This window comes from Equus quagga, chromosome 4 (genome assembly GCF_021613505.1).
Source record: "Equus quagga isolate Etosha38 chromosome 4, UCLA_HA_Equagga_1.0, whole genome shotgun sequence".
Taxonomy (NCBI): domain Eukaryota; kingdom Metazoa; phylum Chordata; class Mammalia; order Perissodactyla; family Equidae; genus Equus; species Equus quagga.
In genome coordinates, this window is record NC_060270.1 from 41,561,147 (window position 1) to 41,588,614 (window position 27,468).

Consider the following 27,468-nt stretch of genomic DNA (forward strand, 5'->3'; position numbering starts at 1 on the left):
TTCCATATAAGTTTCAATTCATTTTTAACACATAAACAGACACAATACTTGAACCCATAAACATTTCATTAAGGTAAAAAATACAGTAATAATTTTTAACCATGCCCGGGCAAATACATACAATTAAAGTAAAAGCCAGCTCAGGGGACAATCCAGCAGTATCCTTGGCAAATATCTTCTGAGGAACAGCGTTTGTACATGACTGTAACCACCCAAAATTCAGACCTCCCATATCTTTGGCTATTTTTATCACTTCAAACTTTATTCCTAAAACTGAGATAGAAAGCTTTCCGTAGTGTAATCATAGTTGACGCTGAAAATGTTTCTTTAGAAACAGATCAGGAAACTAGACCCAGGTACTTTTATAAGAAACTATAATAACAAACCTTTATACTGTTTACATCAGTTTTAATGGGAATAAAAGAGGGAGTAAAAACAGCATAATTATTAGTGGTTTACATACCCGCCAGGATGGCAGAAGTGATTGTAACTTGCATAAATAATATACTCAAGAACATTTCACACTCCTTCTTGGTGGTTAGAGCAATGCAGTTTATAAAACAAAAAAGTAACTATTCTCATTAGAGGAGGCATCAAAAATTAGTTTTGAGAAAGAAGATGAAAGAAGCATTCTCCAACTCCTGGATGCCAGGAAGCAGAGTTTTTCAGAATCAAAAACAAAGAGAGCCCTAATTAAGAGCAAGGCCCCACCCCTCAGGGGTCACATAGTTGGTTCTGTTTCTTTTAACTAATTCATCATTTTAACACATCAAACAATTTAGCCTTTTCTTTACCCAAAATTAAAACTACAGAGACATCATAACACTCTTCAGAAATGCAAACACCTGAGATAGATCATTACCAGAATCTACACAAGGATTTGCTATTTAGGTGCAGTTAGTATAATTCATATTTAAAGTCATTTCATAAAAATAACAACTGTCCCAATCTTCCAAGTTCCGTTTTCTCCTACGATGATCACCAAAGTAATCTCTACTGTTAAGAGTCGTCTTCACTGCTTGAATGTAGAAACTGCTTAGTAAAATCCTCCAGCTCATTTTCAAGTTGAACAGCTTTATTTCTAATTTAAAAAAATGAATAAAACACCAATCTAATTATCATAAAGGTCAATGAGGAAAAAAATGCATTAGAGAGAAAAAGAATCACTAGCCAGCTGCTGCTACATTTATCTGAACTCAGATTAAACTGTTCTCAACCCTTTCAGAGTATTATATGTCGAACTATAGCTTTGCAGTGACCGCAGAATCCAGTGTCCAGGACTTAAACGGGAGTCATACCCTAAGTTATGGACAGTCATAACTGTCCTTGAATTCCCGTTAAGCATAAAGTACAGAATAAGTAGTTTTATGTATACATAAAGTAGCCGGCAGATGTCAAAGGATCCTGGTATACCAAAAATACATTTTTTAAATACTAGAATTGTACTTGATGCAGCCTAATGCCCATAAGAGAGGAAAACCAGAACTAAAACTGACAGAACACAGATTTGTGTCTCCGTTCTCATGCTATGCCCGGGGGCACACATACACTTGAATGAAATTCCCTTGTTTTTCTCTTGGCCTTGTTTTTTGTTGCTGAGTGCACATGGTCAAGGTCATGTAAGTTACATGTACATATGAACTCCACTGTTCCACTGTTCATTTCTTTAGGCCACTCTCCTGATGCATTAGGTAAGTTAAATTCTACTTGAATGGCTGAGCCTAGTCTCGTAACAATGGAGATTCCAAATACTATGGTATTTGTTATTGTAAATTTTCCTGTTTCTAAAGATTAGATCATCAAAAATATCTATACTTATTCAAGTCAGTCCTGCCAAAATCAGAAAGCTACATAAATACCAATAATCTATTTCATCATTTATGTTTTACTGTAACAAGATGAAACACTATTTAAAAACCTACCTAAGTAATAAAAAAAAAAATTCTACTGGATATAGTTTCACCAAATTTGAAAGGTTGTATTTGGAATAATCTAATTTAAAATAGGAGCAGTGGAATACGTGAAATTCACTTGGGTGAGTTTGTGTGTGTGAGGTTGGGGTCTAAGTAACAAGCAGTCGTCTTTTCCAGATTCTGAAACTGAGGTGCAATGAGAATGTGACTGCTGATCAGATTAAGACACCATGGATAGACACTGCCACAGGTGTTTTAAATATCTGACCCAAAAATCAGGTCACAAGAACAGCCTCTCTAATTTGCAGGCATTGCAAGCTGCTCTTATATGGGCAATCGCATGTAGCATATGCCCTGGTAAGTAGCAGCAGAGATTAAATAATGCTTAAGGATTTTCCCAGACTTGTAAGTGAGGAAGATAATGGTTAATAAAGCTGAAAGTTAAGAACTGCCAAGTATAGACCTCATGATGACACTCATTTGGTCTTGTCCCCCAAAGCAAAATTTATTTAGACCCCAAAGAATCCATGACAAATCATATTAAACCAGAATTCCACATTATATTAGGATATCTTGTTTACTTTTGTAGCTTCAAATTTAACCATACTCAATAGTCTCCAATGAGAATAGAAATTATGGGTCTTGAATATACAGAACGAAAAACTCGTACTTTTAATTACAGAACTTCTGCTCTGAAAAAGGCCTAATATAGCTTAACAGAGAGTTGTAAGTTTAAATAAAAAAAATTCCTTTTAATTCAGATTTGTTTTTTCTTTTTGAAATTAGCTTTCATTGAAATTGCAAAATATATGGAATTATATATGGTAAATTATAATCTAAGCCAAGCAGAAAGCTAAAAGCTTTAATACAAATTCACTAGTGGTTTTACATAATTATATTTTGGTAATGAGACAAACAAATGTTCATATTATTGAGAAAAAACATTCAAATACCTCAGGAGCTTTGCATTGTGTTGTATTTTCTCCAATTGATCTATTTCTTTGGATAATCTAGCAATTTCTTCTTCCAGATGTCTTTGTGTAACATCAACTTGTTGGCACAGGCGAGCAAAAGTGGTCGCCATTTCCCTTAAAATAAAAACCAATTTTATCAGCAGTCATGAATGCCTTTTAAAACAAATAAGCATTAATTTAAAGCTTACATGAAAAGGAAATCACACGTTTAAAAAACACCTAAAACACAAGTAGCAAAGAACACTGCTAAGAATGGTATGAGGGAGGGTATGGCACTTGTAAGCTTAATTTCGTCAGGCCTCAAGACAATGTGCAGTAGGCACCATCACATCTGCTATATGGTCGTGAATGTGAACAAGCTATGCAAAAGCAAAAGATGGCTATATTTCTTCAGGAGCATAAAAAATAAGAAAATACTGAGGACAAAAAAGAAAATTTTATAAACTTCTGTGACTTAGGCAAAAATAACCAGGTTTCTAGAACCAAAGTGTTGTATTTAACTTGTGTGCTACTTAATACATTAGCTTTGGCAAACATTATGTTTATGTGTAGTACCTTGGAATATGATTAACTGACTGACTTGTTTTTCTCTGCAACTATTCTGTATATTTTCATCCTTCCCATGGTCTTTTTCTTCTCCATTCTCTCCCCATCCCACCAAACACCAGTATTAGACAAATGAAGCATCTTTCATTGTTAATATCTTAAATTAATATTTACCTAGTATTATTATAACGGAGTAATTATTTGAGGTTGCCTCCATTAAAGTGTAAAGTCCTCTATGAAAGAGATCAAGTTATCTTTTAAGTTTTTATTTCTCATATCCTCTGACATAGTTGGCAATTAATAAATGTTTAATGATCAAATGAATGGAAAGCTTCATTAACTTTGTTTTTACATATGTGAACCTCAGCTGATTCTTTTGGAGGTCCAGGTATCATCATTAAAGAAGAGATCTTCCCTAATATAAATAAATTAACACTATTCTATTAAATAGAAGCTCAGTAAGTATGTGGTAAATAAATGAATGAGCGAATGAACTAATTCAGTGGCCTCAAAGCTGTGCCCTCATTATTTCCATTCTCTACTGCTCTAACTCCGTTAGTACAGACTTTGATCTGTGTCTGGAACAGTTTGATCTCCCTGTAATTCTTGACTCCTTAGTGGGAACCATTCTATGCCACCACACCACTGCAAAGTTATTTGTTCTAGAGCTAAATGTTAACGTCAGTCACTCCCAGGATTCCTAATTATCCAAACTCCTGTCCTAGTGTTAGCTTTATACTTGAATGTACCCCCCTTACAAGCACATCTGCCACACTGAAATTTTCTCCTTATGTTTCTGAACACGTTCCTTTTTTTCCCTGCCCTCTTGCCTTTGGTTTGGGCTATTTTCTCTGCTTAGATCTTCCTCCTCTGCACGTTCAAATATCATTAGGCTACCCCTCCTCCAGGAAACCTTTATTGATTCACTATCCTTCATGACTTAAGATTCTAGAGCCTCACATAATGTACATGCATAATTTTGTACATTATTTCTTCTATCAAATTACAATCATCATTAGCTCCGAGAACTTTTTAATTCAGCTCTCAGTAGCATCCAAATACAAAATATCATGCAACAACTTAACTGGAATTCTACATACTTTTACTAAATCAATGAAACAAATATTTAAGATACATAAAAAAAGAAAACTCAGCTGACCTAGGTATTTATTATAGTAATAAAATTCTCAAGTTCTAAAAAGTTATGCCTTTGAACTTATAAATTTGGGTTGTGTCAGTAAAAATAAATTACACTCACCATCGTGCATTTTGACCCCCCACCTTGTTGGTATCATTCTATTTTTTCACATTGGTGGTAATTACAAAATGTGTTCACATTGTGATAATTCTTTGAACTATATTTTTTTTTCTTTCTTTTGCTGAGGAGGATGCACCCGGAGCTAACATCTGCTGTCAATCTTCCTTTTTGTATGTGAGCCACCACCATAGCATGGCCACTGACAGACAAGTGGTGTAGGTCCAAGCCCAGGAACTGAACCCCGTCTGCCAAAACTGAGCAACCAAACTTAACCACTAGGCCACCTGGGCGACCCTGAGCTGTATTCTTATTTGTGCATTTTCTGCATGTATGTCACAGTTCAATAAAGCTTTTTTAAAAAAAGACAAAACAAGACAAGTCTTTCAACTTACTGCTGTACTTGATGGCTGCAGTTTGCGCTTGTGAAGCTGACAATCATCTGCAGTTTCTCAGTGGCATAGTTCACAAACTGCTGTTTAAAGGCTCTCTCCTTAGCACGGGTGGTCCAGGTCAGCCTTTCATAAAGATACAAAGCTCCATACATACTTAATGAAACAGATATGAGTTTCCAGCCTACAGTTTTCCAAATCTGTAAGATAAATTCACAAGAAAAACACCACTAGGGAGATTGTACTAAAACGCATTTTAGGAAACTCATCAGCTCCCTACAGATCTTTGAGTCAGATCCATTTTTTAAAAATGTATATTCCTTCTCTATGAGAAAATCTGAAGTTACCGGAAATCAATCAAGCTGAAAAAGGAGCAACACATAAACATCAGGCAAGAACTTTTATAACCTGCCAGACATTTGGTAAGTTGATTCAATGTATCTCAAAAAGGAATGTTAATGTTTTTAGGTCAGAGGTTTCAAAAACCAAAACAAGTAAACTATGCTGTTAATGAAATTTTTCTTTAACATATAACAACTACTACTAAAAAATAATCTTTCATACTTTAAGGCAGATCCCTTTGGTATTCAGAGGCGGCTAGCTGAGAGACCTGGATCATCCTTGTTATTCCAACATACAAATACTGCTTCTTTGTGTGCTGTGATGAAAAGTAGTCTGGAAATATTGCTTTAGGAACAAGCTAGTTGGTGGTGTTTCTTTCCTAAACATGTATTTTTTAAAAATTTATATTGTGGTAATCATTTGCAATATGTATATATATCAAATCATCACGTTGCACACCTAAAACTAATACAATGTCACATGTCAATTATATTTCACTTTAAAAATAAATATTTTAAAAAGTATAAGATTAGACTTGTGAAACTCTTCTTAATTCATTAACCTGTATCTTTTCATGTCATTTTACAGATCTTGGAAATTAAAAAGCAGTTTCTTACCACTCCTCCAACAACAATGATGCCCACTGAAGTTCTAGATGTAAGAGAAGCTAATCCCGTTATCAAGGTAACCATGAGTTCTTCCTGTGAGGCATTATCTGGTGTTGCTGGATTGGTAGGAGCAGTGGGAGTAGAAGCTAAAGATCTGGGGAGCTGATAAGGTTGGGAAAAAAAGATTAGTACAATTAAACCACTGCAAATGGAAGAGTTACACTTACAAAAGTCTACTGTATTTCTTTTAAAATTACAGTACTATCTCTATTAAAGGAATGACTCCAATTAATGAGTTTACCATAAATACATGAAGAAAATTAAAATGGTTTGAAAATTATTTTCTATGACATGGACCAATGACATCATGAAGAATAATGAATTTTCATAATAAACAATGAGCCTATGTATAACAGTAGGCCCTCGACTCTCAAGAGGAATTAAAACAATTTTAAAAAATTCTAACACCAAAAACGCAATCCTTAAAAAAGGGACACCAAAATTAAAACCTTTACACTTCAAAATACACCATAGGAAAATTAAAAGACAAGCCAGAGACTAGAAAACATATCTGATAAAGGACTTATATCTAGAATACATAAAGAACTCCTACAAGTCAATAAGCCAAATAACACAATTAAAAAATGGGCAAATGATCTGAATAGAAATTTCACAAAAGAACATACACAAATGGCTAATAAAAACATGAAAGATGTTCAAAATCATTAATCACAAGGCAAACACCAATCAAAACTATAATGAGATACCACTTCATACCCACCAGAATAAAAAACAGACAGACAATAACAAGTCTTGATGAGAATGCTGAGAAACAGAACCAGACACACTGCTGATGGGAATGTAAAATTGCACGGCCACTTTGGAAAATACTTTGGCAGTTCCTCAGAAAGTTAAACATGGAGTTACCATATGGCCCAGCAATTTCACTCCTAGGTATATTCTCAAGAGAAATGAAAACAGATGTCCACATAAAAACAGTACATGAGTGTTCACAGCATCATTATTTGTAATAGCCAAAAAGTATAAACAACATCCATCAACTGATTAATGGATAAAATGTGTGATCTCTATAACAGAGTATTATTCAGCCAAAAAAAGGAATGGAGTACTGATATATGCTACAATATTCACGTACCATAATGATGAACCTTGAAAACATTATGCTAATTGAAATAAGCCAGACACAAAAGGCCAAATTTTGTATGATTCCATTTATAGGAAATGTCCAGAAAGGGCAAAACGATAGCTACAGAAAGCTGACTAGCAGTAGGGCTGGAGGTGGGAATGAAGATAAATGCAAAGAACACAAGGGTATTTTTTGAGGTGATAAAAACGTTCTAAAACTGAATTGTGGTGATGGTTTTACAACTCCATAAATCTTCTGAAAAATTCACTGACCTTATAAATTCAAAAAAGTTTTTTTAAATGCTTGCATTTATTTTTATTTGAAGTCTGAAAACAAAACATTTTTAAGATAAAAAAATAAAAAGCAGAGTTTCAAAAATTAGTGTAGAACAACCTACAACAGTAATGTATGAAAACATTGGGATTGGTTTTCCATTATGCATAGTATACCTAATTCAGAAATGGCTCTATGTGATAGATATTAGCTCACAAATATGCAAATTTGACACAGCTAGTTCTGTTAGAGAAAATCACATAAGGAAAACAAAAAAGGAGAATCTCAATCGGTAGAATCAAAAATACATACCTGTGTGGTACAGCAATAACCACCTAATAACAGGCCTACTCCAAAACAAACAAACAACAAAAACAGAAGACTTACTTGAAAGATAGGCTCTGACAACCCCAGAAGCACCCTCTGAGCATTCGTAGGGCCCAGGAAACGATGGACAAGGGAAGCCCAGCCCAGGGAAAAACGAAATACAATATCCTCCTGAAAGTCTGAACATAACTTGTGGCAATTCAGGTCATAGCTGAGATCAAATTTCTTGCAAGGAATCAGTGTATGTAGTTTATTCTGTATACCGGCTGGAAGTAACGGCTTCAAGTTTTCTAGAAAGAACAAAATTATGACATTTATTTCAAGAAATGATAGTAAGTAATGTTTTACATTTTATAAAATACCTAAAGGAAAAAAATCCTTTACCAACAAAAGAAAGAAAAACTACACATGAACTTGTGAACGTAAATATTACCAATAATTTCTTGCTGGGATTGAAACATTGAGGCGTTGACTTCATTGGTGCAACGATCAGCCAAATTTCTTCCCATACCATCTTCTATGTGCTTATTTAACTCCTGTTAACAATGGTAAGTGTCGACATTATTCTTTCTCTAGAGCATATGCAGATTTTATAAAAACTTTTAAGAAGTAGTAAATGCTAAAATGATCTTATTCTAAGAGGATAAGTTTTCTGTGTAGTCTATAGACAACGTAGTTTATATTTATTACAAGAGTGCACAGGCGATACAACAGTTTGTGTACTGACTGCCACGAAGACAGTAAAATGTCCACACCACTAAATAAGAGTATAGAATAAGAAGAGGAAACTGAGTAACTTTTAACTTACATTTTTATATACTTTCAATACACTTGGAGTAGGATGAAACTCAGAACAAAATTCATCAACCAAAACAGACAGTCGACAAATTTCATCTGTCATTGCACATGAAACCTGAAGATAGGAAAAAAATCAGAGTTTAAAAAATTAAACAAGACTACCAACTACTCAAGAAATCAAACTGAGAAAAATTTAACAAAATATTCCTTTAAGGTAACAGGGATAACATTTTAGCATTATCAAAAACATTTCCATTTCCAGATATTTTAACCACAAAGTTACCGTCACCCACCTTGTTTGCCACCTCCTCCGTAACCTCCCTGATTTTTTTCTTCACATCTAGTGTTAAAAGATTCATCTGGTTTTGGATAAAGTCCAGTCTATCAATTTGGTCTTCCCTCTCCTCCATTGAATAAACCCTATTACAGCATGAAAAGTAATTAATATTCAGGGTATACTGAAGTCCCAAAACAATTACGCAAGGGCACTCACTTATGTATTAAACCATCTGTTAGCATGACAGAATAAAAAAACCTCCTATTTCAACATCTAAAAGGATTCAAATAATATTTCACTGATAAAATATTTTATAGATGATCGGATATAAACTACTGTGTCTCTCTGCCCATGTGGCACCTGAATCCCACAGAGGGTTAATAAAGATTCTAAATCTCCAAATATTTCACAGATATGAACAGTCAAAATGGAACTCAATACTGACTTTATTTAATAAATGGTCAGCAAATGACATCCTGCAAGGCAAACCCAGCCAGTTGTCTGTTTTTGTTATTAAAGTTTTCTTGGAATATAGCTGTGCCCATCCATGTACCTACTGTCCACAGGGCAGCTTTTGCTCTACAATTACAGAATTGAGTAGTTGCAAGAGATACTACGGCCCACAAAGCCTAGAATATTTTATTATCTGGCCTTTACAGAAAATCTGTCAACCCCTCGATGATACAGGAAAACAAAAACCTGAGATCCTTTTAAGATCACCTTTAGCTAAAAAAGTTCCCAAGACATTATGATTATAGAAACCATCCTCAAATCACATCTTCTTTGCGCCATGTCTAGTTCAATGTCCTATTTATTTATTTATTTTTGCTGAGGAAGGTTAGCCCTGAGCTAACATCTGTTGCCAGTCTTCCTCTACTTTATATGTGGGCTGCTGCCACGACATGGCTGACAAGTGGTGTAGGTCCATGTCCAGGATCCAAACCTATGAACCTGGGCTGCCAAAGCAGAGCACAGTGAACTTAATTACTAGACCATGGGGCCGGCCCCTCCTGTATTTTTCTAATTTAATAATATTAAAGTCAACCCAGTGGACCAAAAACTCACTTTGGCTACTATAATAAAGCAATTGAGCTGGAAGGGATATAAACGGCAACACAATCTCATTACATATAAACATTGTACAGGGCTTGAGATCAGACTCTGGGTTCTCACCCTTATATTTTACATGCTGGAAATTCTCTAAATTCTGTATATAATGCATCCTGCAAAAGTGTCAAAATCAAGCAAGAGACTTAGACAAGATATGAGTAGAGTTTTGTCCCCAGCAAGATCAAATACATTTAAAATTCCCAATGTTATGTCATCTTGGACTTAATCTTTGAGGATTTATACCTTTCCTTTGATTGGCTTAAGCCCACTAAAGGTTCAGTTGAGGCTTAACATCATTACGTTTGTCACATCTAACATCTTGATCTTTGTTTCAAGTGTGCCAAGTTTGTGTGAACTGCCCTTTAGTGCTGGCACTTCCGTGTATTCATTTTCATCTTTATAAGGTAACAAATGGGATAAAATCACGCAGTACAATATGACATATAGGGTAGTGCTTACCAAACTGACTTTCTGGCTGGCAGGTAATATCCCTTCATTTGTTTACCATCCAATAAAAAACCATCACTGGCATAAAAGAGTGATTTCAAGGTATCAGTGTATGAACACGTGAAAGATGGGTCACAGGTGAACGTAAAGAAGAGGGTCACCTGTTTTGGACCTCTTCAAAAAATTCTGAAGAAACGGTTCTTCCACCACTTTAAAGATATTATAAAGCCAGTAAACATTTTAAAATCACAACTCTCACATGAGAATACTGAGATCCAGGGAATGTAAATGATGTGTTCAAAGGTTGCAGAATATTTAGTTTCAAATATACATTTAAAACCATCTAAGTAGGCATCAGCTAAACCCACAAGGTTGATTTTAGTGTGGAAAGTATTTATAACAATTTGAAACCTTTGTCTAAAGAATTCCTATTGACACACAAAAAAATTAAAATTTTTATTTTGCAGTAGAATGAATTCATACCTTTTGTCTGCTGCTGCCACGTTTATTGAATCCATTATGTTTTTCACAGTATCTAGTATCTGTTTAGCTCTGATAGTGTGCTGTTCAAACTTTGTTTTCACTGCTGACTGCGAGATACACTCCTGCGAGGGGCCCAAGCCATAACACATTACTGTAATTCCATCACAACATTTTCAGGAATTTAAACACAAAAACTTGCTGTTTCTAATTTAACCAAAACAGAAATTAGGATAGAAAATAAGTGCATGATAAACACAACTTAAAATTACAAAGGTTAAAAAAAATTACAAGGATTCAAAAGTAAAAAGGGCTTTAACAGCAAGTTCATATCTGTGTAATTTTACACAGTAATGTGCAATGGTCTTCTGACTATAATACTTTTAAAAATAAACAGGGTACTACTTTCAAAGTTAAAAAAGGTTTCCTCATTAGAATTACAAATTTTATTTGGATCGCCTGTAATCTACTTCTAATCCATCTATCTTGATTTCTCTCATACTTGCGATAACCTAATGAAGTTCTTGAGTTATAAATTTGAATTCTACCTTATTAAAAAAAATTAGTTGAATGATATGATTCACATAAGGTTATTAAAAAGGATTTCTACAGATTAAAACTTGAACAATTTGAAAACTACTCTTTAACAACCTAAGCGATATTTTAAATCGTTTACAGAAAAATATCTACAGCTATTCCAAAGATAATCCTGTTATTGTCACTGGTCTACAGTGTGCATACAGGTCTGAATGATGCCCCGTCTCATTTGTTTCACCTTCAAGCCACTGCAGCTCCTAACGCACTAATAGTTGTACAAATCAATTAGTGTTTCATATTCAGTGTTTTTTTAAAATAGAAGAAACACATCAGAATTACTATGTTTATTTTGTGAAATTTTTGTTTCGATTTCAATATGTACATGCTACTTGTTATTTAAAATATTTGCTGTGACTCATCATTGAATGTTTGCAAAATTAAGTTAAAAGTGGCCTTTTTTATTTCATAGAAAATCAAATTCTATACTGACAATAACATTTGAAAATTACAAGTATTTACAGAGAAATGCTATCGGTCTTTGAATAATCAAGAAATGCTAGCACGACATCAATAACAAAATAGATGTTTTGTAGGAGGCCTTGTTTATTTTCTATGATAAACTTTTAAAAATTAGGACTATGCCCCAACTATCCAATATTTCCATGAATTCATCTTCTTGAACTTCTTTATCTACATAACTAGTACAAATTGTGGTAATTACTTTCTAAAGTAATTACTATCCTTCATCAAAATAAATAGCTTTCAGGCTTTAAAAGGTATTCATTTAATACTCTAGTACTGTTTATCTTGAAATCATTAGTATGTTACATTCATTCAATGTACTATTTATAACTTACGCTTAGCTTTTACATCTCTAAAATGATTATTCACTTCACTAAGACAGAAAAGACTTTTAAAATCTCTTTGCTATTGTAGCTGCCCTCTTCTGTATTTTGTTTGAGGTATACAAAACAAAACAGACTCATTTCTTTAGCTATAGGGCACATGAGGTAATTCATTAGTTAACAGTTTATAAAGCCTTAACTCAGAGCCCATTTTTTCACTGCATAGCCTGACTTTTCCTCATGGCTCAGCTCATTTATACATCATTCAGTATCACTAATCCTAAACAGATCAGTGGTAGGAAGCTACAATATTCCTGTTCTGCACATGCCAAAGCAAAACCCACCACCAATAACTATGCAATATTAAGTTAAACATTTAAGGTATAAACTGCTTATTTTCTAATGACCAAAACAAAGCTTTGATTTTACTTTAAATAACTGTATCTCATAAATTGGCAAATTAACCTCCACAAAAAAACCATAATAAAGGCAAAAAAATATTTCTAAAAGAAAAAAAAAGCTTAAAAGAAATTCTATGTTCCTCGATGAAGCAGATCTAGATATCAGCAATGAAGACCCAAAATTTATAGACGACAGCACAGTATTAGAGCTAGACTAGACAGAAAAGAAAAGATCTCCAAAAGTTAGTAGGCAATATAACAGTCACTCCTTGATTCAAAACTACACAAGTGAATAAGTATAAAGGAAAAAGGCAATCTTATTCTAATTAAGAAGTACACCACACTGATGTTCCCAATGATCAGAAATATATTCAGAGTCAAGCTGCAAAAGAAATACTCTATTCTGAAATAAGTATGGGAAATGCTAACAAAGTTTCTCTACTGAATTATTTCTCAGCGCCCTTAATAGACTAATATGCTTACAAATCTCCACAGGAACACATATAGCATGCAGCAGTTCCCACACTTATTTTATCAAGAACTCTAACTTTCCAAGAAGTTTAAAATACTACACCAAACCAAACCAATTTAAATTCCGTCTTGTCAGAGTATCCTGTAGGCTGTTTTAAAATCTATTAAAGATTTAGAACCAAAACAATAATTACATCTCAATTAAGAGAGTTTTCTGATTTTCTAATACTAGCTAAAGAAGCTGGCTGGTAATTAATCATAGTTACATGTTTGTAAATATTGTATTAATATTTATGTGTAACTGAAACATAAAACAAACTTGTCAAGTCCCCTTGATGTAAGCGACCTCAAACACCCAATAACATGTTATTCACCACACCCAACTTATTTTGAAATATTTTAAACTGACAGGAAAGTGTAACAACACCAATATACAGTATACCTTTCAAGTAAATGTACCAAATGTTAACATTCAGCCTCATGTGTTTATCTTTCCTTCTCTCTCTCCATACGGATAGAGAGAGAAATACATAGATATGTCTATATAGAGAGAAACACATACATTTTCATACATATATATATATATTTTCCTGTTGAACAATCTGACAATTCACTGCAGCCACCATGACCTTATTACTAAATATATTAACATGTGTCTCTTAAGAACAGGGATACTTTCTTAGCCAACTACGAAACTATTATTGTATTCAGAACATTTATCACTGGGACAATACTATTAACCTAACACGCAGTAGTCCATTTTCAAATTTCACCAGTTGTCCCAGGAATGTCTTTTACAACAAATCCACTGACATTTTAGCAGAGTTATCTTATAACTCTTTCCCATTATAAACCAAAACTATACTAAATTTAGATCTCTAAATTGCCTTCAGAATAAATACCTGTGCAAATATGGGTTAAAAAACAGTAAGAAAACATATTAATAGAATTAACATTGATTTTCTTGATTTTCCCTGATTTAATTTCTAAGCCTTATTTAACCTGGTACTCTAAATGTTCCTAATACTTAGCTCCTTTGGAACCAAATGAATCTCAAGAAGTCCATGGCAAATATCAGACTGTTTGATAAAAATGATGAACTTGGTACAGTTTTTCTTTTCACAAAATCATCTTACAAGACTACAAAAAAAAGTTGATTCTAAAAGCAAAGAGAAAATGTGTATAAAGGCCACATTCTTGTCATCACATTGTAAAGAAATCAAGAAATTAATAACCAAAATTTGGATGAAAAGAATCAAAACATCTGAATTTTAACAACTCCTGTATTCAACAGGAAATGCCAAAAACTATAATTAAAAACTAATAAATAATGAAAACTAAACCGGATACCGAAACGCATGGAACATGTCCAAAGCTAAATCCACAGACAAATTCATAGCCCTAAATTCTTTCCTAAGGAACAAAAACCAAAAAAACAATTTCACTTAAAGTATAAAGCAAAAGAAATCTATGTTTAAAGATTAACATAGATTTTAAAGAATAAAAAATACTATTTATCACTGATTGATTAACCAAGGGCTGGGGCTGGGTCTTTGGAGGATAAAGCAAAGCAATTAAATCACTGGCAAATCCAACTAAGGTTAAATACACATACATATATATTTAATTTATACATGTAAATACATATATGTGTATATGTATACACGTATGAGTGAGAAAGGATACAGGAAATTTAAAAAAACAATTTTACCCTACCAAATTATAAATTCTCAGAAATGAATCAATTTAAGGGAAATCATAAATTACCAAAATTGATTTAAAGAAGTAACAAATTTCAGCTTTGGAAAAAAGTTGAGAAGAGTTGTCAACGTAATCACCAAAAAATGCTTTGGCCATCTAGACAAAATTTTTTGCCCATCTGATTATTTCTTTAGGTAAACTGAAATAATTTCTAGTTGATTCTCATTTTAGATCTAACATAGCTTTAATTAAACAAAAATTTCAAATTCTAAAGCCTGACATTCTCCACAACGGTACGTAAAAGCTGTTACTCGTAAACAGCTTTTTTCCAAACATATTTTTCAGATTCCCAAACGAACTTTTGCAATAAAAAAGTGAACTGCCAACTTTCTTCTGAAAAAACATTCAAAAGAATAGTTCCTAAGTCTGCCTGATTAGTGCAATCAATCACTACAGGGGAGTTTTGAATATATACGGATTCCTAGATCCACCCCAGCCCCACTGGATCAGGCTCTGGGCTAGATCAGGAGTCTGCAGTTCTCCAAAGCGCCTCATGTGATTCTCAAGATCAGCCAGGTGTGGGAACCATGCACCACAGGACATCTTGTATTCTTCTCATTCCTACCTCTTCAAGGAGATACTCTGGGAAAGCAAAATCTGTACCAGTACTCAATATGAAAGAGGCATAAATGTGTAACAGATCAGTATGTGATTTGGTAGGGGAAATCAATGACAAATATCCACACACATACACACATACTAAAAAGAAAGAAAAGGTCAATAAAGAAAGACAGACAAGGGAAACAGAACAATAGATCCTCTCCCCAGTAGTTTCTCCATGAATGAAATACTGGTAAGAGTGAGTGAGAAGAGCACTAAATCTCTCATGAAAGCAAAAGGGAAAGAAAACAAACAATGGTCTTTGAGTAACTGGGACTTCATGTATCCTGTGGCTTAGCTTGAGAAGGCATCTGCTGACATCCCAGGGGGCTCTAAACAGAGATCTTACCAAGACAGCTGGTATTGGGGTTCTCTTTCTTAAACACTTTGTCTTCATCGACCTAATAGTTTCTCTCCCTTGTACCAAATTAAAGATAGAGGATAGTGAGTAAATGTTTAATTTAAAAAATTCTGCCAAGTACATTTAATGCTCATGTCCTTACTATTAAGGCAGTTATTACTTATAAGGAAAAATAATTACAAACGCAAGTTTTTTCAGTTCTGAAATCTTTGTGTTGATTCGTGGGTGAGCAGTGGATACCAATCTAAGCAGAGCTAGGATTAAATAGGGTTACATAAGCATTTAGAAGATTAACATCTCAAGAACTTTTCAGTCAAATGTAGGATGAATTTTAATGTCTCTGAATAAAAGAACTACATCGAAACCTAAGAAAGTATCTGCTCTCCCCAAGGCTGCACACACACTAGCTACTCACGTGCCTCAGTAGTTCCTGCCAGTTTACCAAGTACAGGACCTGTATCTTAATTATTTTTGTATTCATTAGTTTGTTAAGGACTTTTGGCATACAATGTGGAGAATTAATATGTGACAAGAGTTTAGAAACGTAATAAACTTCTGTCAAATGGCATTAAGTATGCTCTAAATCTCTCTATAAACAGTATGGTACAAAAGAAAAAAAGATGATCTTCACTTTGCTATATAATTCATTCCAATGGCAATTATATTGGTTTAATCTTGCCCCAAATTATTGAATACAGAGAATTTCACTCATTGCACAAGTAATATCAGAAAACAGTTTCTCATTTACATACAAATATATAAGGAAAAAGAGTAAGGAAAAAATTATAATCTTTAATTCTCAATTCTTACAGATCATCCATTCTGCAGGAACTTCATTCCTTTCTTCAAACTTTCTTTGTTTCACCTGTGTCAGTAACTATGCTAAATAATAGCAAAGGTTATTGACAAAGATAAACAGTGAAAATAAAAGACTATGATCACTCTCCAACCAACGTTACGATTTTCTATTAGCCAATACATTCACATTATTCCTACCTCAAAGATTTGTTCAAAATTCTGAAATTCCTGTAATCTTGCCTGAAATCCTTCAGCAAGTGCCCCACCTGTAATATTTAGGTGAAGATTTTAAAACACAGTATATATAGCAAGATAAGATTTCTACCATGCTATTTTTGTAACCTATACTTGTATTTCAAATGAAATCTATAATGAATACATACCACCTTCTGGCATCCCCTGTGCTCTCTGCTTTCTAGCACTAAGAACTTCCTTTGCAGAAACAAAGAAGATACGATTCTGTGCTTCTAAAGGATCCACAACTTTGAGCTCCTCCACTAAGAAATGTAGGCATCTTTCCATGTGCTGTCTGCGTACCTAGAGAAAAATAGGGTATTAAAAGAATTCTAATAATTAAACAAATATAATTATAACTGACAGTTACAGGCCTAAACTCCACTTATAGTGATATTATAGTAATAGTTCCCATATACTTAGCAAATCCAAAAATTCTAATAAATGAAGTTTGTTATTTGTTGACAGGAAATCTCTTAATGATTCTTCCTTTGAACATTTAATTTAAAATTGTGATGGACCATTCCATTATAAAACATACTGTAGACAAATATTACTTCTTAGCATGGGGAAAGGTTTCTAATTCTGTATTAAGGAAGTACATGATTACACTACAAAAAATCATGTGTGTGTACATATATTTGCGTAAATTAATAGATGGCAGGGGGCTGGCCCCATGGCCGAGCGGTTAAGTTCGCACACTCCGCTGCAGGCGGCCCAGTGTTTCGTTGGTTCGAATCCTGGGCGCGGACATGACACTGCTCATCAAACCACGCTCAGGCAGCGTCCCACATGCCACAACTAGATGGACACACAATGAAGAATACACAACTATGTACCAGGGGGCTTTGGGGAGAAAAAGGAAAAAATAAAATCTTTAAAATAGACGGCAGGCATACCCACAAAAATGGGTAGCATTTTTGTTTCTTCCTTATGCTTTATTTTCCAAATTTTCTACAATGAAACTATGAATGACTTTGAAATCAGAAAATAAGTGCTACAATAAATTTGCTACAATTAAGCTATTTTTATTTTGAAATCAGAACATAAATAGCATATTTTTCTTCCTCAAAAACATTGAGAATTAAAGTTGGGGAGAATGCACTAGCTAGGGATTAGAGCTGCAGTGTCAAGTTTAAGATTAGCGTTTGGGTATTAAAATTAGGACTAAGCGTTAGAAGTTAGTTAGGATTTACTACTAGCCTTTAGCATTATGGCTATGATAAGAGATCTAAAGACTTAATAAAATTAAGCTAAATAAGAAAAGGGAAGAACAATCTGTGGGTGATATTTCCTAATTCTCTGATGATTAAATGAGATTCCAATTTGAAAGAGCATGATTATAGGGGCTGCCCCGTGGGGGAGTGGATAAGTTTGCGTGCTTCGCTGCAGTGGCCTGGGGTTTCACCAGTTCGGATCCTGGGCGCGGACATGGCACTGCTTGTCAGGCTATGTTGAGGCGGTGTCTCACATGCCACAACCAGAAGGACCCACAACTAAAAAGATAGGCAACTATATACTGCGGGGATTTGGGGAGAAGAAGCAGAAAAAAAAAAAAAAAGGAAGATGGGCAACAATTGTTAGCTCAGGTGCCAATCTTTAAAAAAAAAAAGAAAGTATGATTATAAAAGAAGAGTTAATAATAGTAGGATATATAGCTTCATATTAAGCAAAATTCCAGTTTTGGGGTGAGGGGAAGAACGAAAGCAAATAATATAACATGGGAACAGTGATGGGATAGTATACATTTTAATTTTATATGTTTTCTAAATTTTTTACAATAAACATATACTGCTATTAAAATCAGAAAAAGCAGTATCAAGCAAATTAAATAAACATTATTTAGAGACCAAATGCCAAATACTCTATTCTTTTTAACAAGAAGTTTCTAAAATCACCAGCATAACTAAAATGAAAAGAAAAAGAAAAACAAATACCAAGTGTTGGCGAGTGTATAAATCACCTGGAAGTCTCAATCTGCTGGTGGGAGTATAAACTGGTTTATAAGCACTTTAGAAAATTCTTGGGGGTTGGCCCAGTGGTGCAGCAGTTAAGCTCACACATTCTGCTTTGGCAGCCTGGGGTTCGCCAGTTCGGATTCTGGGTGCAGACCTACACACCGCTTGTCAAGCTATGCTGTGGCAGGTGTCCCACATATAAAGCAGAGGAAGATGAGCATGGATGTTAGCTCAGGGCCAGTCTTCCTCAGCAAAAAGAGGACTGGCAGCAGATGTTAGCTCAGGGCTAATCTTCCTCAAAAAAAAAAAAACTCACAAAAAAACAAAAACAAAACTCTTGGGCTGTGTTTACTAAAACAGCATATTCTTAACCTGCAGTCCAGCAACTCTACTCCTAAATATACACCCATGGATCACTCATCTCCGCATTACTGACATTCGGAGTCAGATAAATCTTTGGTTGAGGGGGCTGTTCTGTGCTATAGGATGTTCAACAGCATCCCTAGCCTCTACCCACCAGAGGCCAATAGCACACTCCCCTTCTTGTGACAACCAAAAATGTCTTCAGATATGGCCAAATATTCCTTGGGGGTCAAAATCAGCCAATTCCTCACACTGAGAACCACTGGTATACACTCAACAGAAATACATACATACATGCACCAAAAAGACATACATAAGACTATGAGAGCAGCATTATTCACAATAGCTAAACACAGGAAATTTACCCAAATGCTCATGACTAGCAGAATGAATAAATCACTTGCAGTTATTCACAGGATGAACTATACAGCAATGAGAATGCACTTCAACTGTGCACAACACTATGGATGCATATCACAAATGTAACACTGAGCAAAAAACCCGACTTTACAAAAGTAAATACTACGTGAGTCTGCTACATAAAGGTGAACAGTAAAAATTAATCCAGTGTGTTAGAAGTCATAATAAGTGGTTACCCCTGGGAGAGAGGATAGAGGCTTGAAGGAGTGGATTCTAGGGTCCTAGGAATATTCTGCTTCTTCATCTGGATCCTGACACAAGTCTGTTAAGTTTGTAAAATTCACTGAGCTGGACACTTACGATTGGTATACTTTTGTTATGTTATACTTCAATAAAAAATTAAAACAAAACAAACAGAAATGAAGTTTCAAGATGTAAAATGATTACATAGCACTTTTAAAACACACGTGCCTTCAAAGTAGCTTAACATTCTGGTCTCTATCACATAGCCACTTCAGGTTTTCTAGAATTATATTCTTTTATGAAGTAAGAGAATACTGCTTCCGATGTTCTATAAGGTATGTTGTTTTCTCTGATAACTATCTACATGACTGTATTTCAAACCTTAAGGGAAAAAAATAACTTACATCTTCCATGTATTCTGGCTCCGAGGCAGAGGCATCCCAACGGTTATTCAGAATGAAAATATTAGGCTTGGAAAGTCGCTCATTTACCTTGTGAAAAAACTGTTTTTCCTGAAAAATATCAAATACCCAATAGTATGTTCACTTTTAAAAGCTCTCTTATATTTACATATATAATTAAAGCTTTATTTTCATCTAAAAGTTTGAACCATTTAGACAACAGAGATTCACACTCATTGATAAAGGAGACCAAAGCACTCTGAGCATTAAACTTTGCAAAGATAGGAAAATTAAAATATAAGACGGCAAAAGTGAAGATTTGCCTGCTCCTGCCATGAATCTTTTTTGCAAATCAATTTAACAAATATTCATCTCTCTCTACTATATGCAGGACATAAAAGGTACTGCTGTACACGATGGTCGATATTTTCAAAAATCAACCTCAATTCTTTTTTACTATTTAGACTAACTAAATTAACAACAATGTAAGACACGTGCACAACACATCATAATAAACAAGAGAGAAAGGTATGTGCCATAAACTCTATAAATAAAAGCTATGACTATTCAAAGGAAGGAGACTATCTAGTTGAAATTAGGAAAAACTCCATATTGAAGAAAGTGGTGATAAAGATGAGCTTGAAAGTATTGATAACAGGGCTTTTTCAGAAAACAAAAGATGGGAGGGGGAAGAATTGGGGGCAAAGAAAAGCATAAACAGAGGCACCAAAGTCAGAATGTGTATCAAAGTTTGCTTATCCAACGTTCAAATAATGCAGTTACTCCAACACAGATTTTAAACATTTATTAATTTTTTATATCATCAGGTTATAAACAACTGTCAGCACTGTCAAATCAGGCTCGTCTATGTGACAGAGATCGGGCCACACAAACTAATAACACAGTGGCACAGTGATACAGTAACAAAACAGAGGTCTTGCTGGTAACACCTAGGTTATGATGACCTTTGGCCATTTGCATACTTTTGATGACAATTTTTAAAAATTAGACTCTAGTTTTGGATATCAGCTATCTAAACTCTGGAAAGTTTATTTGGGATGAGTATGGCTCTAGACATTCACATAAGCAATGTAAGTCTGACAGCAGCTTTGAGTGTACACAGGTAAACTGGAAAAGGAAAAAGTTGACAAAATTCAAAATATGAAAAGCCTTGCCTGCCAGATGGGGGGTGGGGTGAGGGTGTTACATTTTATTCAAGAGGCTTAAGCCAATGTCCTAACAGCCCATTCCTTCCGAAACTGGGAAATAACCACAGTGAATGTCAACAACACACACATATCACACCTTCAACTCAAAGATCCTCTAGAAGCTAGAGCCATCAAATGCTAGACTGCTACTGAAACGCTGGCAACACTCAGCCCTTCTGGTCCCATGCAAACACAACTCCTTTGTTCACCCTTGATATTAGAGGGTCTTCCCAATCCATAATTTGGACTTCCATCACTTTTCAGAATTAAAACAGATACCATCTCATTTCCTACCACTCAAACATAATAGTATGATTAAATCCTACCGTGTTCATTAGTGTTGATTCAGAGTTTGCAACCAAAACGAAGACATCAGCATCTAAGCAAAACTTATCAATCCAGCTATCCAGCTCTGTAGTGACATCTGTACCCGGACTAATAGGAATAAAAGAAGAATTGTATTATATAATATTTTTTGAAAAGAAAATTTGGAACATAGAAAGATAACATTTTAAACTTTTATGAGTTACGTAAAGCCTAAAGGACAGGATTTCTACCAGTCATCAGTATGAAGCCTAGGAGATTTAAATTACTTTCTCACCTATAAGAGAGAAGTTGTGGCAAGTTAAGAATCTGTGCTTTAGATACTTCTATATGTTTATTTTGCTGACAAGGAAGTCCCAAAGTCTATCCAATTGACAACTTAAATGCTAAAAAAAAAGTTTATTTACGAAAGACAACCTTGTGATTTTCGACAAAGCAAGTAACATGATCAACATTTTAATCTTTTAAGTCTCTATGCTTTGGAAGGCTGAAAAATAAATACTGAAAAAAAAAATTGGCTAATACATAATGAAAAACGACAGTGCAAGTAGCTATCTCCAGAACAGCTCAAGGAAGTTTAAGTGCTTATAAGCATAAATAAAAAAAAGTAAAACATCCTCTGCTAGACATAAATTTAATATACAATCTATACTATAAAAATTATAGTGCAACTGTCCATATACTGGCTTTATGTATCCTGCGACAAGTTGGCAAGATGACAGGTTAGGGTCATGGATAGTCTGTCTATGAAATAACACAAAATTAATTAGGCAATATTATATTTAAACCAAATTATTTCTATTTCACAAGCATCTTTTCTCTCATTTGAACTACTTCTGCTGAGTACAGTAGTCCCCCCTTATCTGAGGTTGCAGGTTTTGGTTACCCACGGTCAAGTGCAGTCCAAAAATAATAAACGAAAAATTTCAGAAATAAACAACTGATAAATTTTAAATTGTGTGCTGTTCTGAGTAATGTGATGAAATCTCACGCTCTGTCCTGCTCTGTCCTGCCCTGGACATGAATCATCCCTTTGTCCAGTGTATCCACAGTGTATATGCTACCCACTTGTTAGGTCACTTAGTAGCCGTCTTGGTTATCAGATCAACTGTCAAGGTATCGCAGTGCTTGTGTTCAAGTCACCCCTATTTTATTTAACAATGGCTCCAAAGCACAAGAGTAGTGATGCTGGCAATATGGATATGCCAAAGACAAGCCATAAAGTGATTCCCTTAAGTGAAAAGGTGAAAGCTCTTGACTTAATAAGGAAAGAAAAAACATCGCACGCTGAGGTTGCTGAGATCTATGGTAACCTTTATTATAGTATATTGTTATTTTAATTATTAGTTATTGTTCATAATCTCTTACTGTGCCTAATTTATAAATTAAACTTTATCACAGGTATGTATAGGAAAAAACACAAAATATATGGGGTTTGGTACTATCCACAGTTTCATGCATCCACTGGGGGTCTTGAACATATCCCCCTGGATAACAGGGGCTACTGTACTTGAAACACATTACTAGTTAAAAAAATATCTACTTAGAGTTATCTAGATACCTACAATTAGAGGCCCAGCCACTTACCCAAACTACAACATCGGTCTTAGGAAAGAATCAAAGTAGCCATCCTTGAAATTTCTTGTAACAGAACTAGACTGATAAATTGGCACTTTTATGTAATCATTGAAAAACAGAAGCCCATACCTTATGTGTTCCTTAACCATCTAGCAACCGGGAACAAAGCAGCGACTGTACATTTTAAATTTCTATGTACTACATGCTAAAGCAAGCAGTATTATTCTATGAAACATTTACAAGGAGAAAATGACAATTCATAGGTAATTTTACCTGTCCACTAAAACCAGGTCATCTCTCAAGAGGGCACATTTTGCCTTTGGCCAAAACACATGTACAAGACAGCCAGCTTTCAAGTCTTTGTCCATATGAAGGGCATGGGCCAGCTGATTAACTGTCTATAGTGGGAGGGAAAGAAAAAACAAAACTCTACTTATAACAAAATTCAATAAAAATTAAAACTACTATGATTTGGTACATTTATTTTTGCAAAATGTGCAAAAAGCAGAACATTAAATAATTTGAAATAAAACCATCTGAGCAATCTTGAGAAACTGAGTTTTACAAAAATTACCAAATAGAAAAAAAAATTGGTATCCTTAAAACAGTTTACTCATACCATTCTGCAAAGACAATCAAGGCCAGAAACATTCTAAATGCTCAACAAACAGAACTCTGGCAATGGAATCCTACACAACCCCTGAAATTGATATGGTTTGTATGAAAAGAAATTTAAAACATATTAAGAGAAAAAAAGAAAATCAGAAAATAGCACACATGATATAAAACCATTTTGTTTAAAAAATACAGAGAAAGACAAATTTAACTCTATACCAAAGGATTTCCACTGGTTTGGGGAAGGGTGCGAATTTTGGAGTTTCTTTTCATTTTGCCTATTTGTCTTTTCGGAATTGTCTAAAACAAATGTGTATTGCTTAGTAATAAGAGGGGAAAACAGAAGCTATGTCATTACTAAAATAGATTTTAAAACACCTTAGGAATAAGACCAAGGTGATACAAGAGAAGCTCAATACATTCTCTTTTAATAAAGGATTTTTCTCAGTGGTAGTTATTTATTCCCATAAGCCTGCTTGAAATCAACGACTATGTCTTCTCTTTCCATTTAAATTCACTGAAGTATTTCTGTTTCTCAAGATGACTTCCATATATATTTATTAATGTATTAATTTAATACCTTTCGCGTGTGTTAAATTAACTATACAATAAATACAAAGGGCTTTAAGACAAAACTAATAACCAAGGAAAGCACATTGGTACACATTCCTCTATGGTTCATTTGTGATTTGTATCAAATCTTAAAGGGAAACATCTATTTTCAAATGGGCACAGTAGCACTGATCAGGGTTGAAGTGAATCTCCATAGTGACAATGTTAGGTAGGGTGTTTTTGCTTGCTTTCATAAACTTTTTGATAGAATTTTAAACTTGTACTAAAATCCTGATGCCTCACCTATAAAATTAAGATAAAAAGAGCACCTATCTGACAGAGTTGTGATGAGGTTCGAGCTACTCCAAGGATTTAGAATCGTGCGTGGTACACAGCAAGCGTGCCATCAAGTGTTAGTTATTATTGTCGCCTTTCTTTTACAAGTAAACCATTACAGCACGAGACTCAATTTATTTACACCTTAAAGCAGGTCATTACTTGAAGAAAACAAATTTAAATTTTGGAGAGAGGAGTAAAAGAGCATGAAGGAAGAGGATTGCAAGTTGAGAGCACAGGTCAGGAAAAATGAGATGATTAAAAATATCACACACACTTGACTTTGAGGATCTAAAGCCACAGGCAGTTTGAATTCTGATTTGATAAAAAGTCTTGATTATAAAGCAAGTGATTCCTTTGTATGGGTTACAAGTATAAAAAATATTTTCATAAATATCATCTCATTTATTCCTCATAACTAATCTGAAGGGTATTAAATAGAGTTACCTGATCTGGATCAAACAGCAAACTCACAGAACAAGAGTTAGACCCATGAATTCACCTAGTTTAGCAAAAACGAAAATGGCATGGATCTTCAAACACTGAACTTTTGCATTTGTGAGAGAGCTCTTAAGACTTAAGAGAAAGCGACCATAGTGAGAAACAGTGCCTGTACCAAGTGCTTGCACTTCAGAGTCAACATCTTGCATCCTAATTTCTTTCTTTCTTTCTTTCTTTTTGGCTGAAGTAACCTAGGGCACAGAATTCCTTAAGAAATTTATGAAAAGTAGAGAACTGCCATTGGCCCCTATCTGATAAAGTTATAACATTTATTCATGAATATACTTACTAAAGGCACAGAGGTGTCAAAAACTGATTCCAGGGCCCACCTTTTTAAACAAAGTTTTCTTTTTTTGTGAGGAAGACTGGCCCTGAGCTAACATGTGCCAGTCGTCCTCTACTTTATGTGGGATGCCACCACAGCATGGCTTGACAACTGGTGTCAGGTCCGCACCCGGGATCCGAACTGGCAAACCCTGAGCTGCCGAAGCAGACTGCACAAACTAAACCAAATAGTTTAAAATAGTTTCCAGAGCCCAATATTTTAAACAAAGTTTTCTTTAAAAAGACAAGATCTGAGGGGCCAGCCCCGTGGCCAAGTGGTTAAGTTCATGTGCTCAGCTTCGACGGCCCAGGGTTTCATTGGTTTGGACCCTGGGTGCGGACACGGCACTGCTTGTCAGGCCACGCTGAGGTGGCATCCCACATGCCACAACTAGAAGGACCCACAGCTAAAATATATAACTATGGACTGGGGAGATTTGGGGAGAAAAAGCAAAGAAAATAAAAAAAAAAGATTGGCAACAGTTGTTAGCTCAACTGCCAATCTTTAAAACAAAAAAGACAAGATTTGAGATTAAACAGCAACAACACAGTTCAATAATGTTCTTTCTCCTGGGAACCTTGTTTAAAAAAATTAATACTTTTAACTCTAATTTACTTCTGTTTTAAGTTAAGGACAGGTTTTATTCTTCTAGTAATTTAGCTCTGAAGCAAAAGAATTTTAGAGAATTCAAAATATTAGTGATGGCACTGAAAGCTATGAATAGAAATATTAATGGTTCTTCCATCTCCAGCGATGCAGACATCTTATGAAAAAATTTTTCAAAAGAACAAGTTAAGGGGCCAGCCAGGTGCTACAGTGGTTAAGTTCGCAAATTCTGCTTCTCCGAGGCCCGGGGTTCACCGGTTCGGATCCCAGGTGCAGACATGGTACCGCTTGGCAAAAGTCATGCTGTGGCAGGCATCCCTCATATAAAGTAGAGGAAGATGGGCATGGATGTTAGCTCAGGGCCAGTCTTCCTCAGCAAAAAGAGGAGGATTGGGAGTAGTTAGCTCAGGGCTAATCTTCCTCAAAAAACAAAAACAAAAGAAAGAACAAGTTAAGAACATTACTTCAGGTACATTATGCAGCTAAAGGGCAAATATCATACCTTCACGCTCTTTTTTTCTTCTGATCCTTCTGTCATAAGATAGGCTCTATCTCCATCAGTTCCTTCAACACTCAGGAAGCAATTGGTTGTGTGGCCAATCCCACTAGGGAGGACTTTATCCCACAACATTGCATTGATAACAGAGCTCTTCCCACTGCTTGTCCTGAAGAATGAATATACAAAATCATGAAAAACAAAACATAACAGTAAAAACTTTCTTCTTTCACTGGGTCTAGGACCAACTTTTTTAGAATTCAAATTTTGTTAAAATTTCATCAGATTCCACTTTTAATGAAAAAATCGACAACATGACTCACACAAATATTAGCAACATACATTTCAGAAAAATAGAGGAAAACAAATCTCATCTTTCCTATAAAGCTATCCTTGCCTTTTCTATCTTTCTTGCTTCTTGTGGCAATTTGAAATCATAGCTCCAAATTCTGTGACACTCTTCCCATCCCAAGATGGGTTGAGATGTCCGTCTCCTTAAATCCAGGCTGGACCTTTTTCACATCCAAAGCTAATAGTTATTTCTCCTTCTCAAGTAGGACAATTGAGTCATCGCCTCTCCAGGAGCCCTCCTCCCTCCCACTCCTACTCCACCCTAATCTGAGGTAGGGTCTCTTTTATGGACCTACCTCGTACTAGACTCTGTGTAAGGCCCTGAGAACATGGTCAAGTGGGAGAAGCAGGCAA

The 27,468-nt window shown here is 34.9% G+C and overlaps 1 protein-coding gene across 4 annotated transcripts in view; it reads right to left on the bottom strand.

Annotated features, from left to right (window-relative positions):
- Positions 1-360: 360 nt before the first annotated feature.
- MFN1 (mitofusin 1) overlaps positions 361-27,468 on the bottom strand; it is a 32,695-nt gene continuing 5,587 nt past the window's right edge. For all 4 annotated transcript variants that reach the window (XM_046658848.1, XM_046658849.1, XM_046658851.1 and 1 more), the window contains exons 4-18: positions 26,770-26,932; positions 23,606-23,730; positions 21,757-21,865; positions 20,226-20,333; positions 17,047-17,200; positions 16,862-16,929; positions 10,893-11,014; positions 8,869-8,995; positions 8,586-8,690; positions 8,211-8,313; positions 7,838-8,067; positions 6,040-6,192; positions 5,084-5,280; positions 2,867-3,001; positions 361-1,081 (exon numbers count right to left, since the gene is read on the bottom strand). In XM_046658848.1, coding sequence (XP_046514804.1) covers positions 1,000-1,081; positions 2,867-3,001; positions 5,084-5,280; positions 6,040-6,192; positions 7,838-8,067; positions 8,211-8,313; positions 8,586-8,690; positions 8,869-8,995; positions 10,893-11,014; positions 16,862-16,929; positions 17,047-17,200; positions 20,226-20,333; positions 21,757-21,865; positions 23,606-23,730; positions 26,770-26,932 — 1,981 coding nt within the window. In that variant the 3' untranslated portion in view covers positions 361-999. The remainder of the gene's footprint in view (positions 1,082-2,866; positions 3,002-5,083; positions 5,281-6,039; positions 6,193-7,837; positions 8,068-8,210; positions 8,314-8,585; positions 8,691-8,868; positions 8,996-10,892; positions 11,015-16,861; positions 16,930-17,046; positions 17,201-20,225; positions 20,334-21,756; positions 21,866-23,605; positions 23,731-26,769; positions 26,933-27,468) is intronic.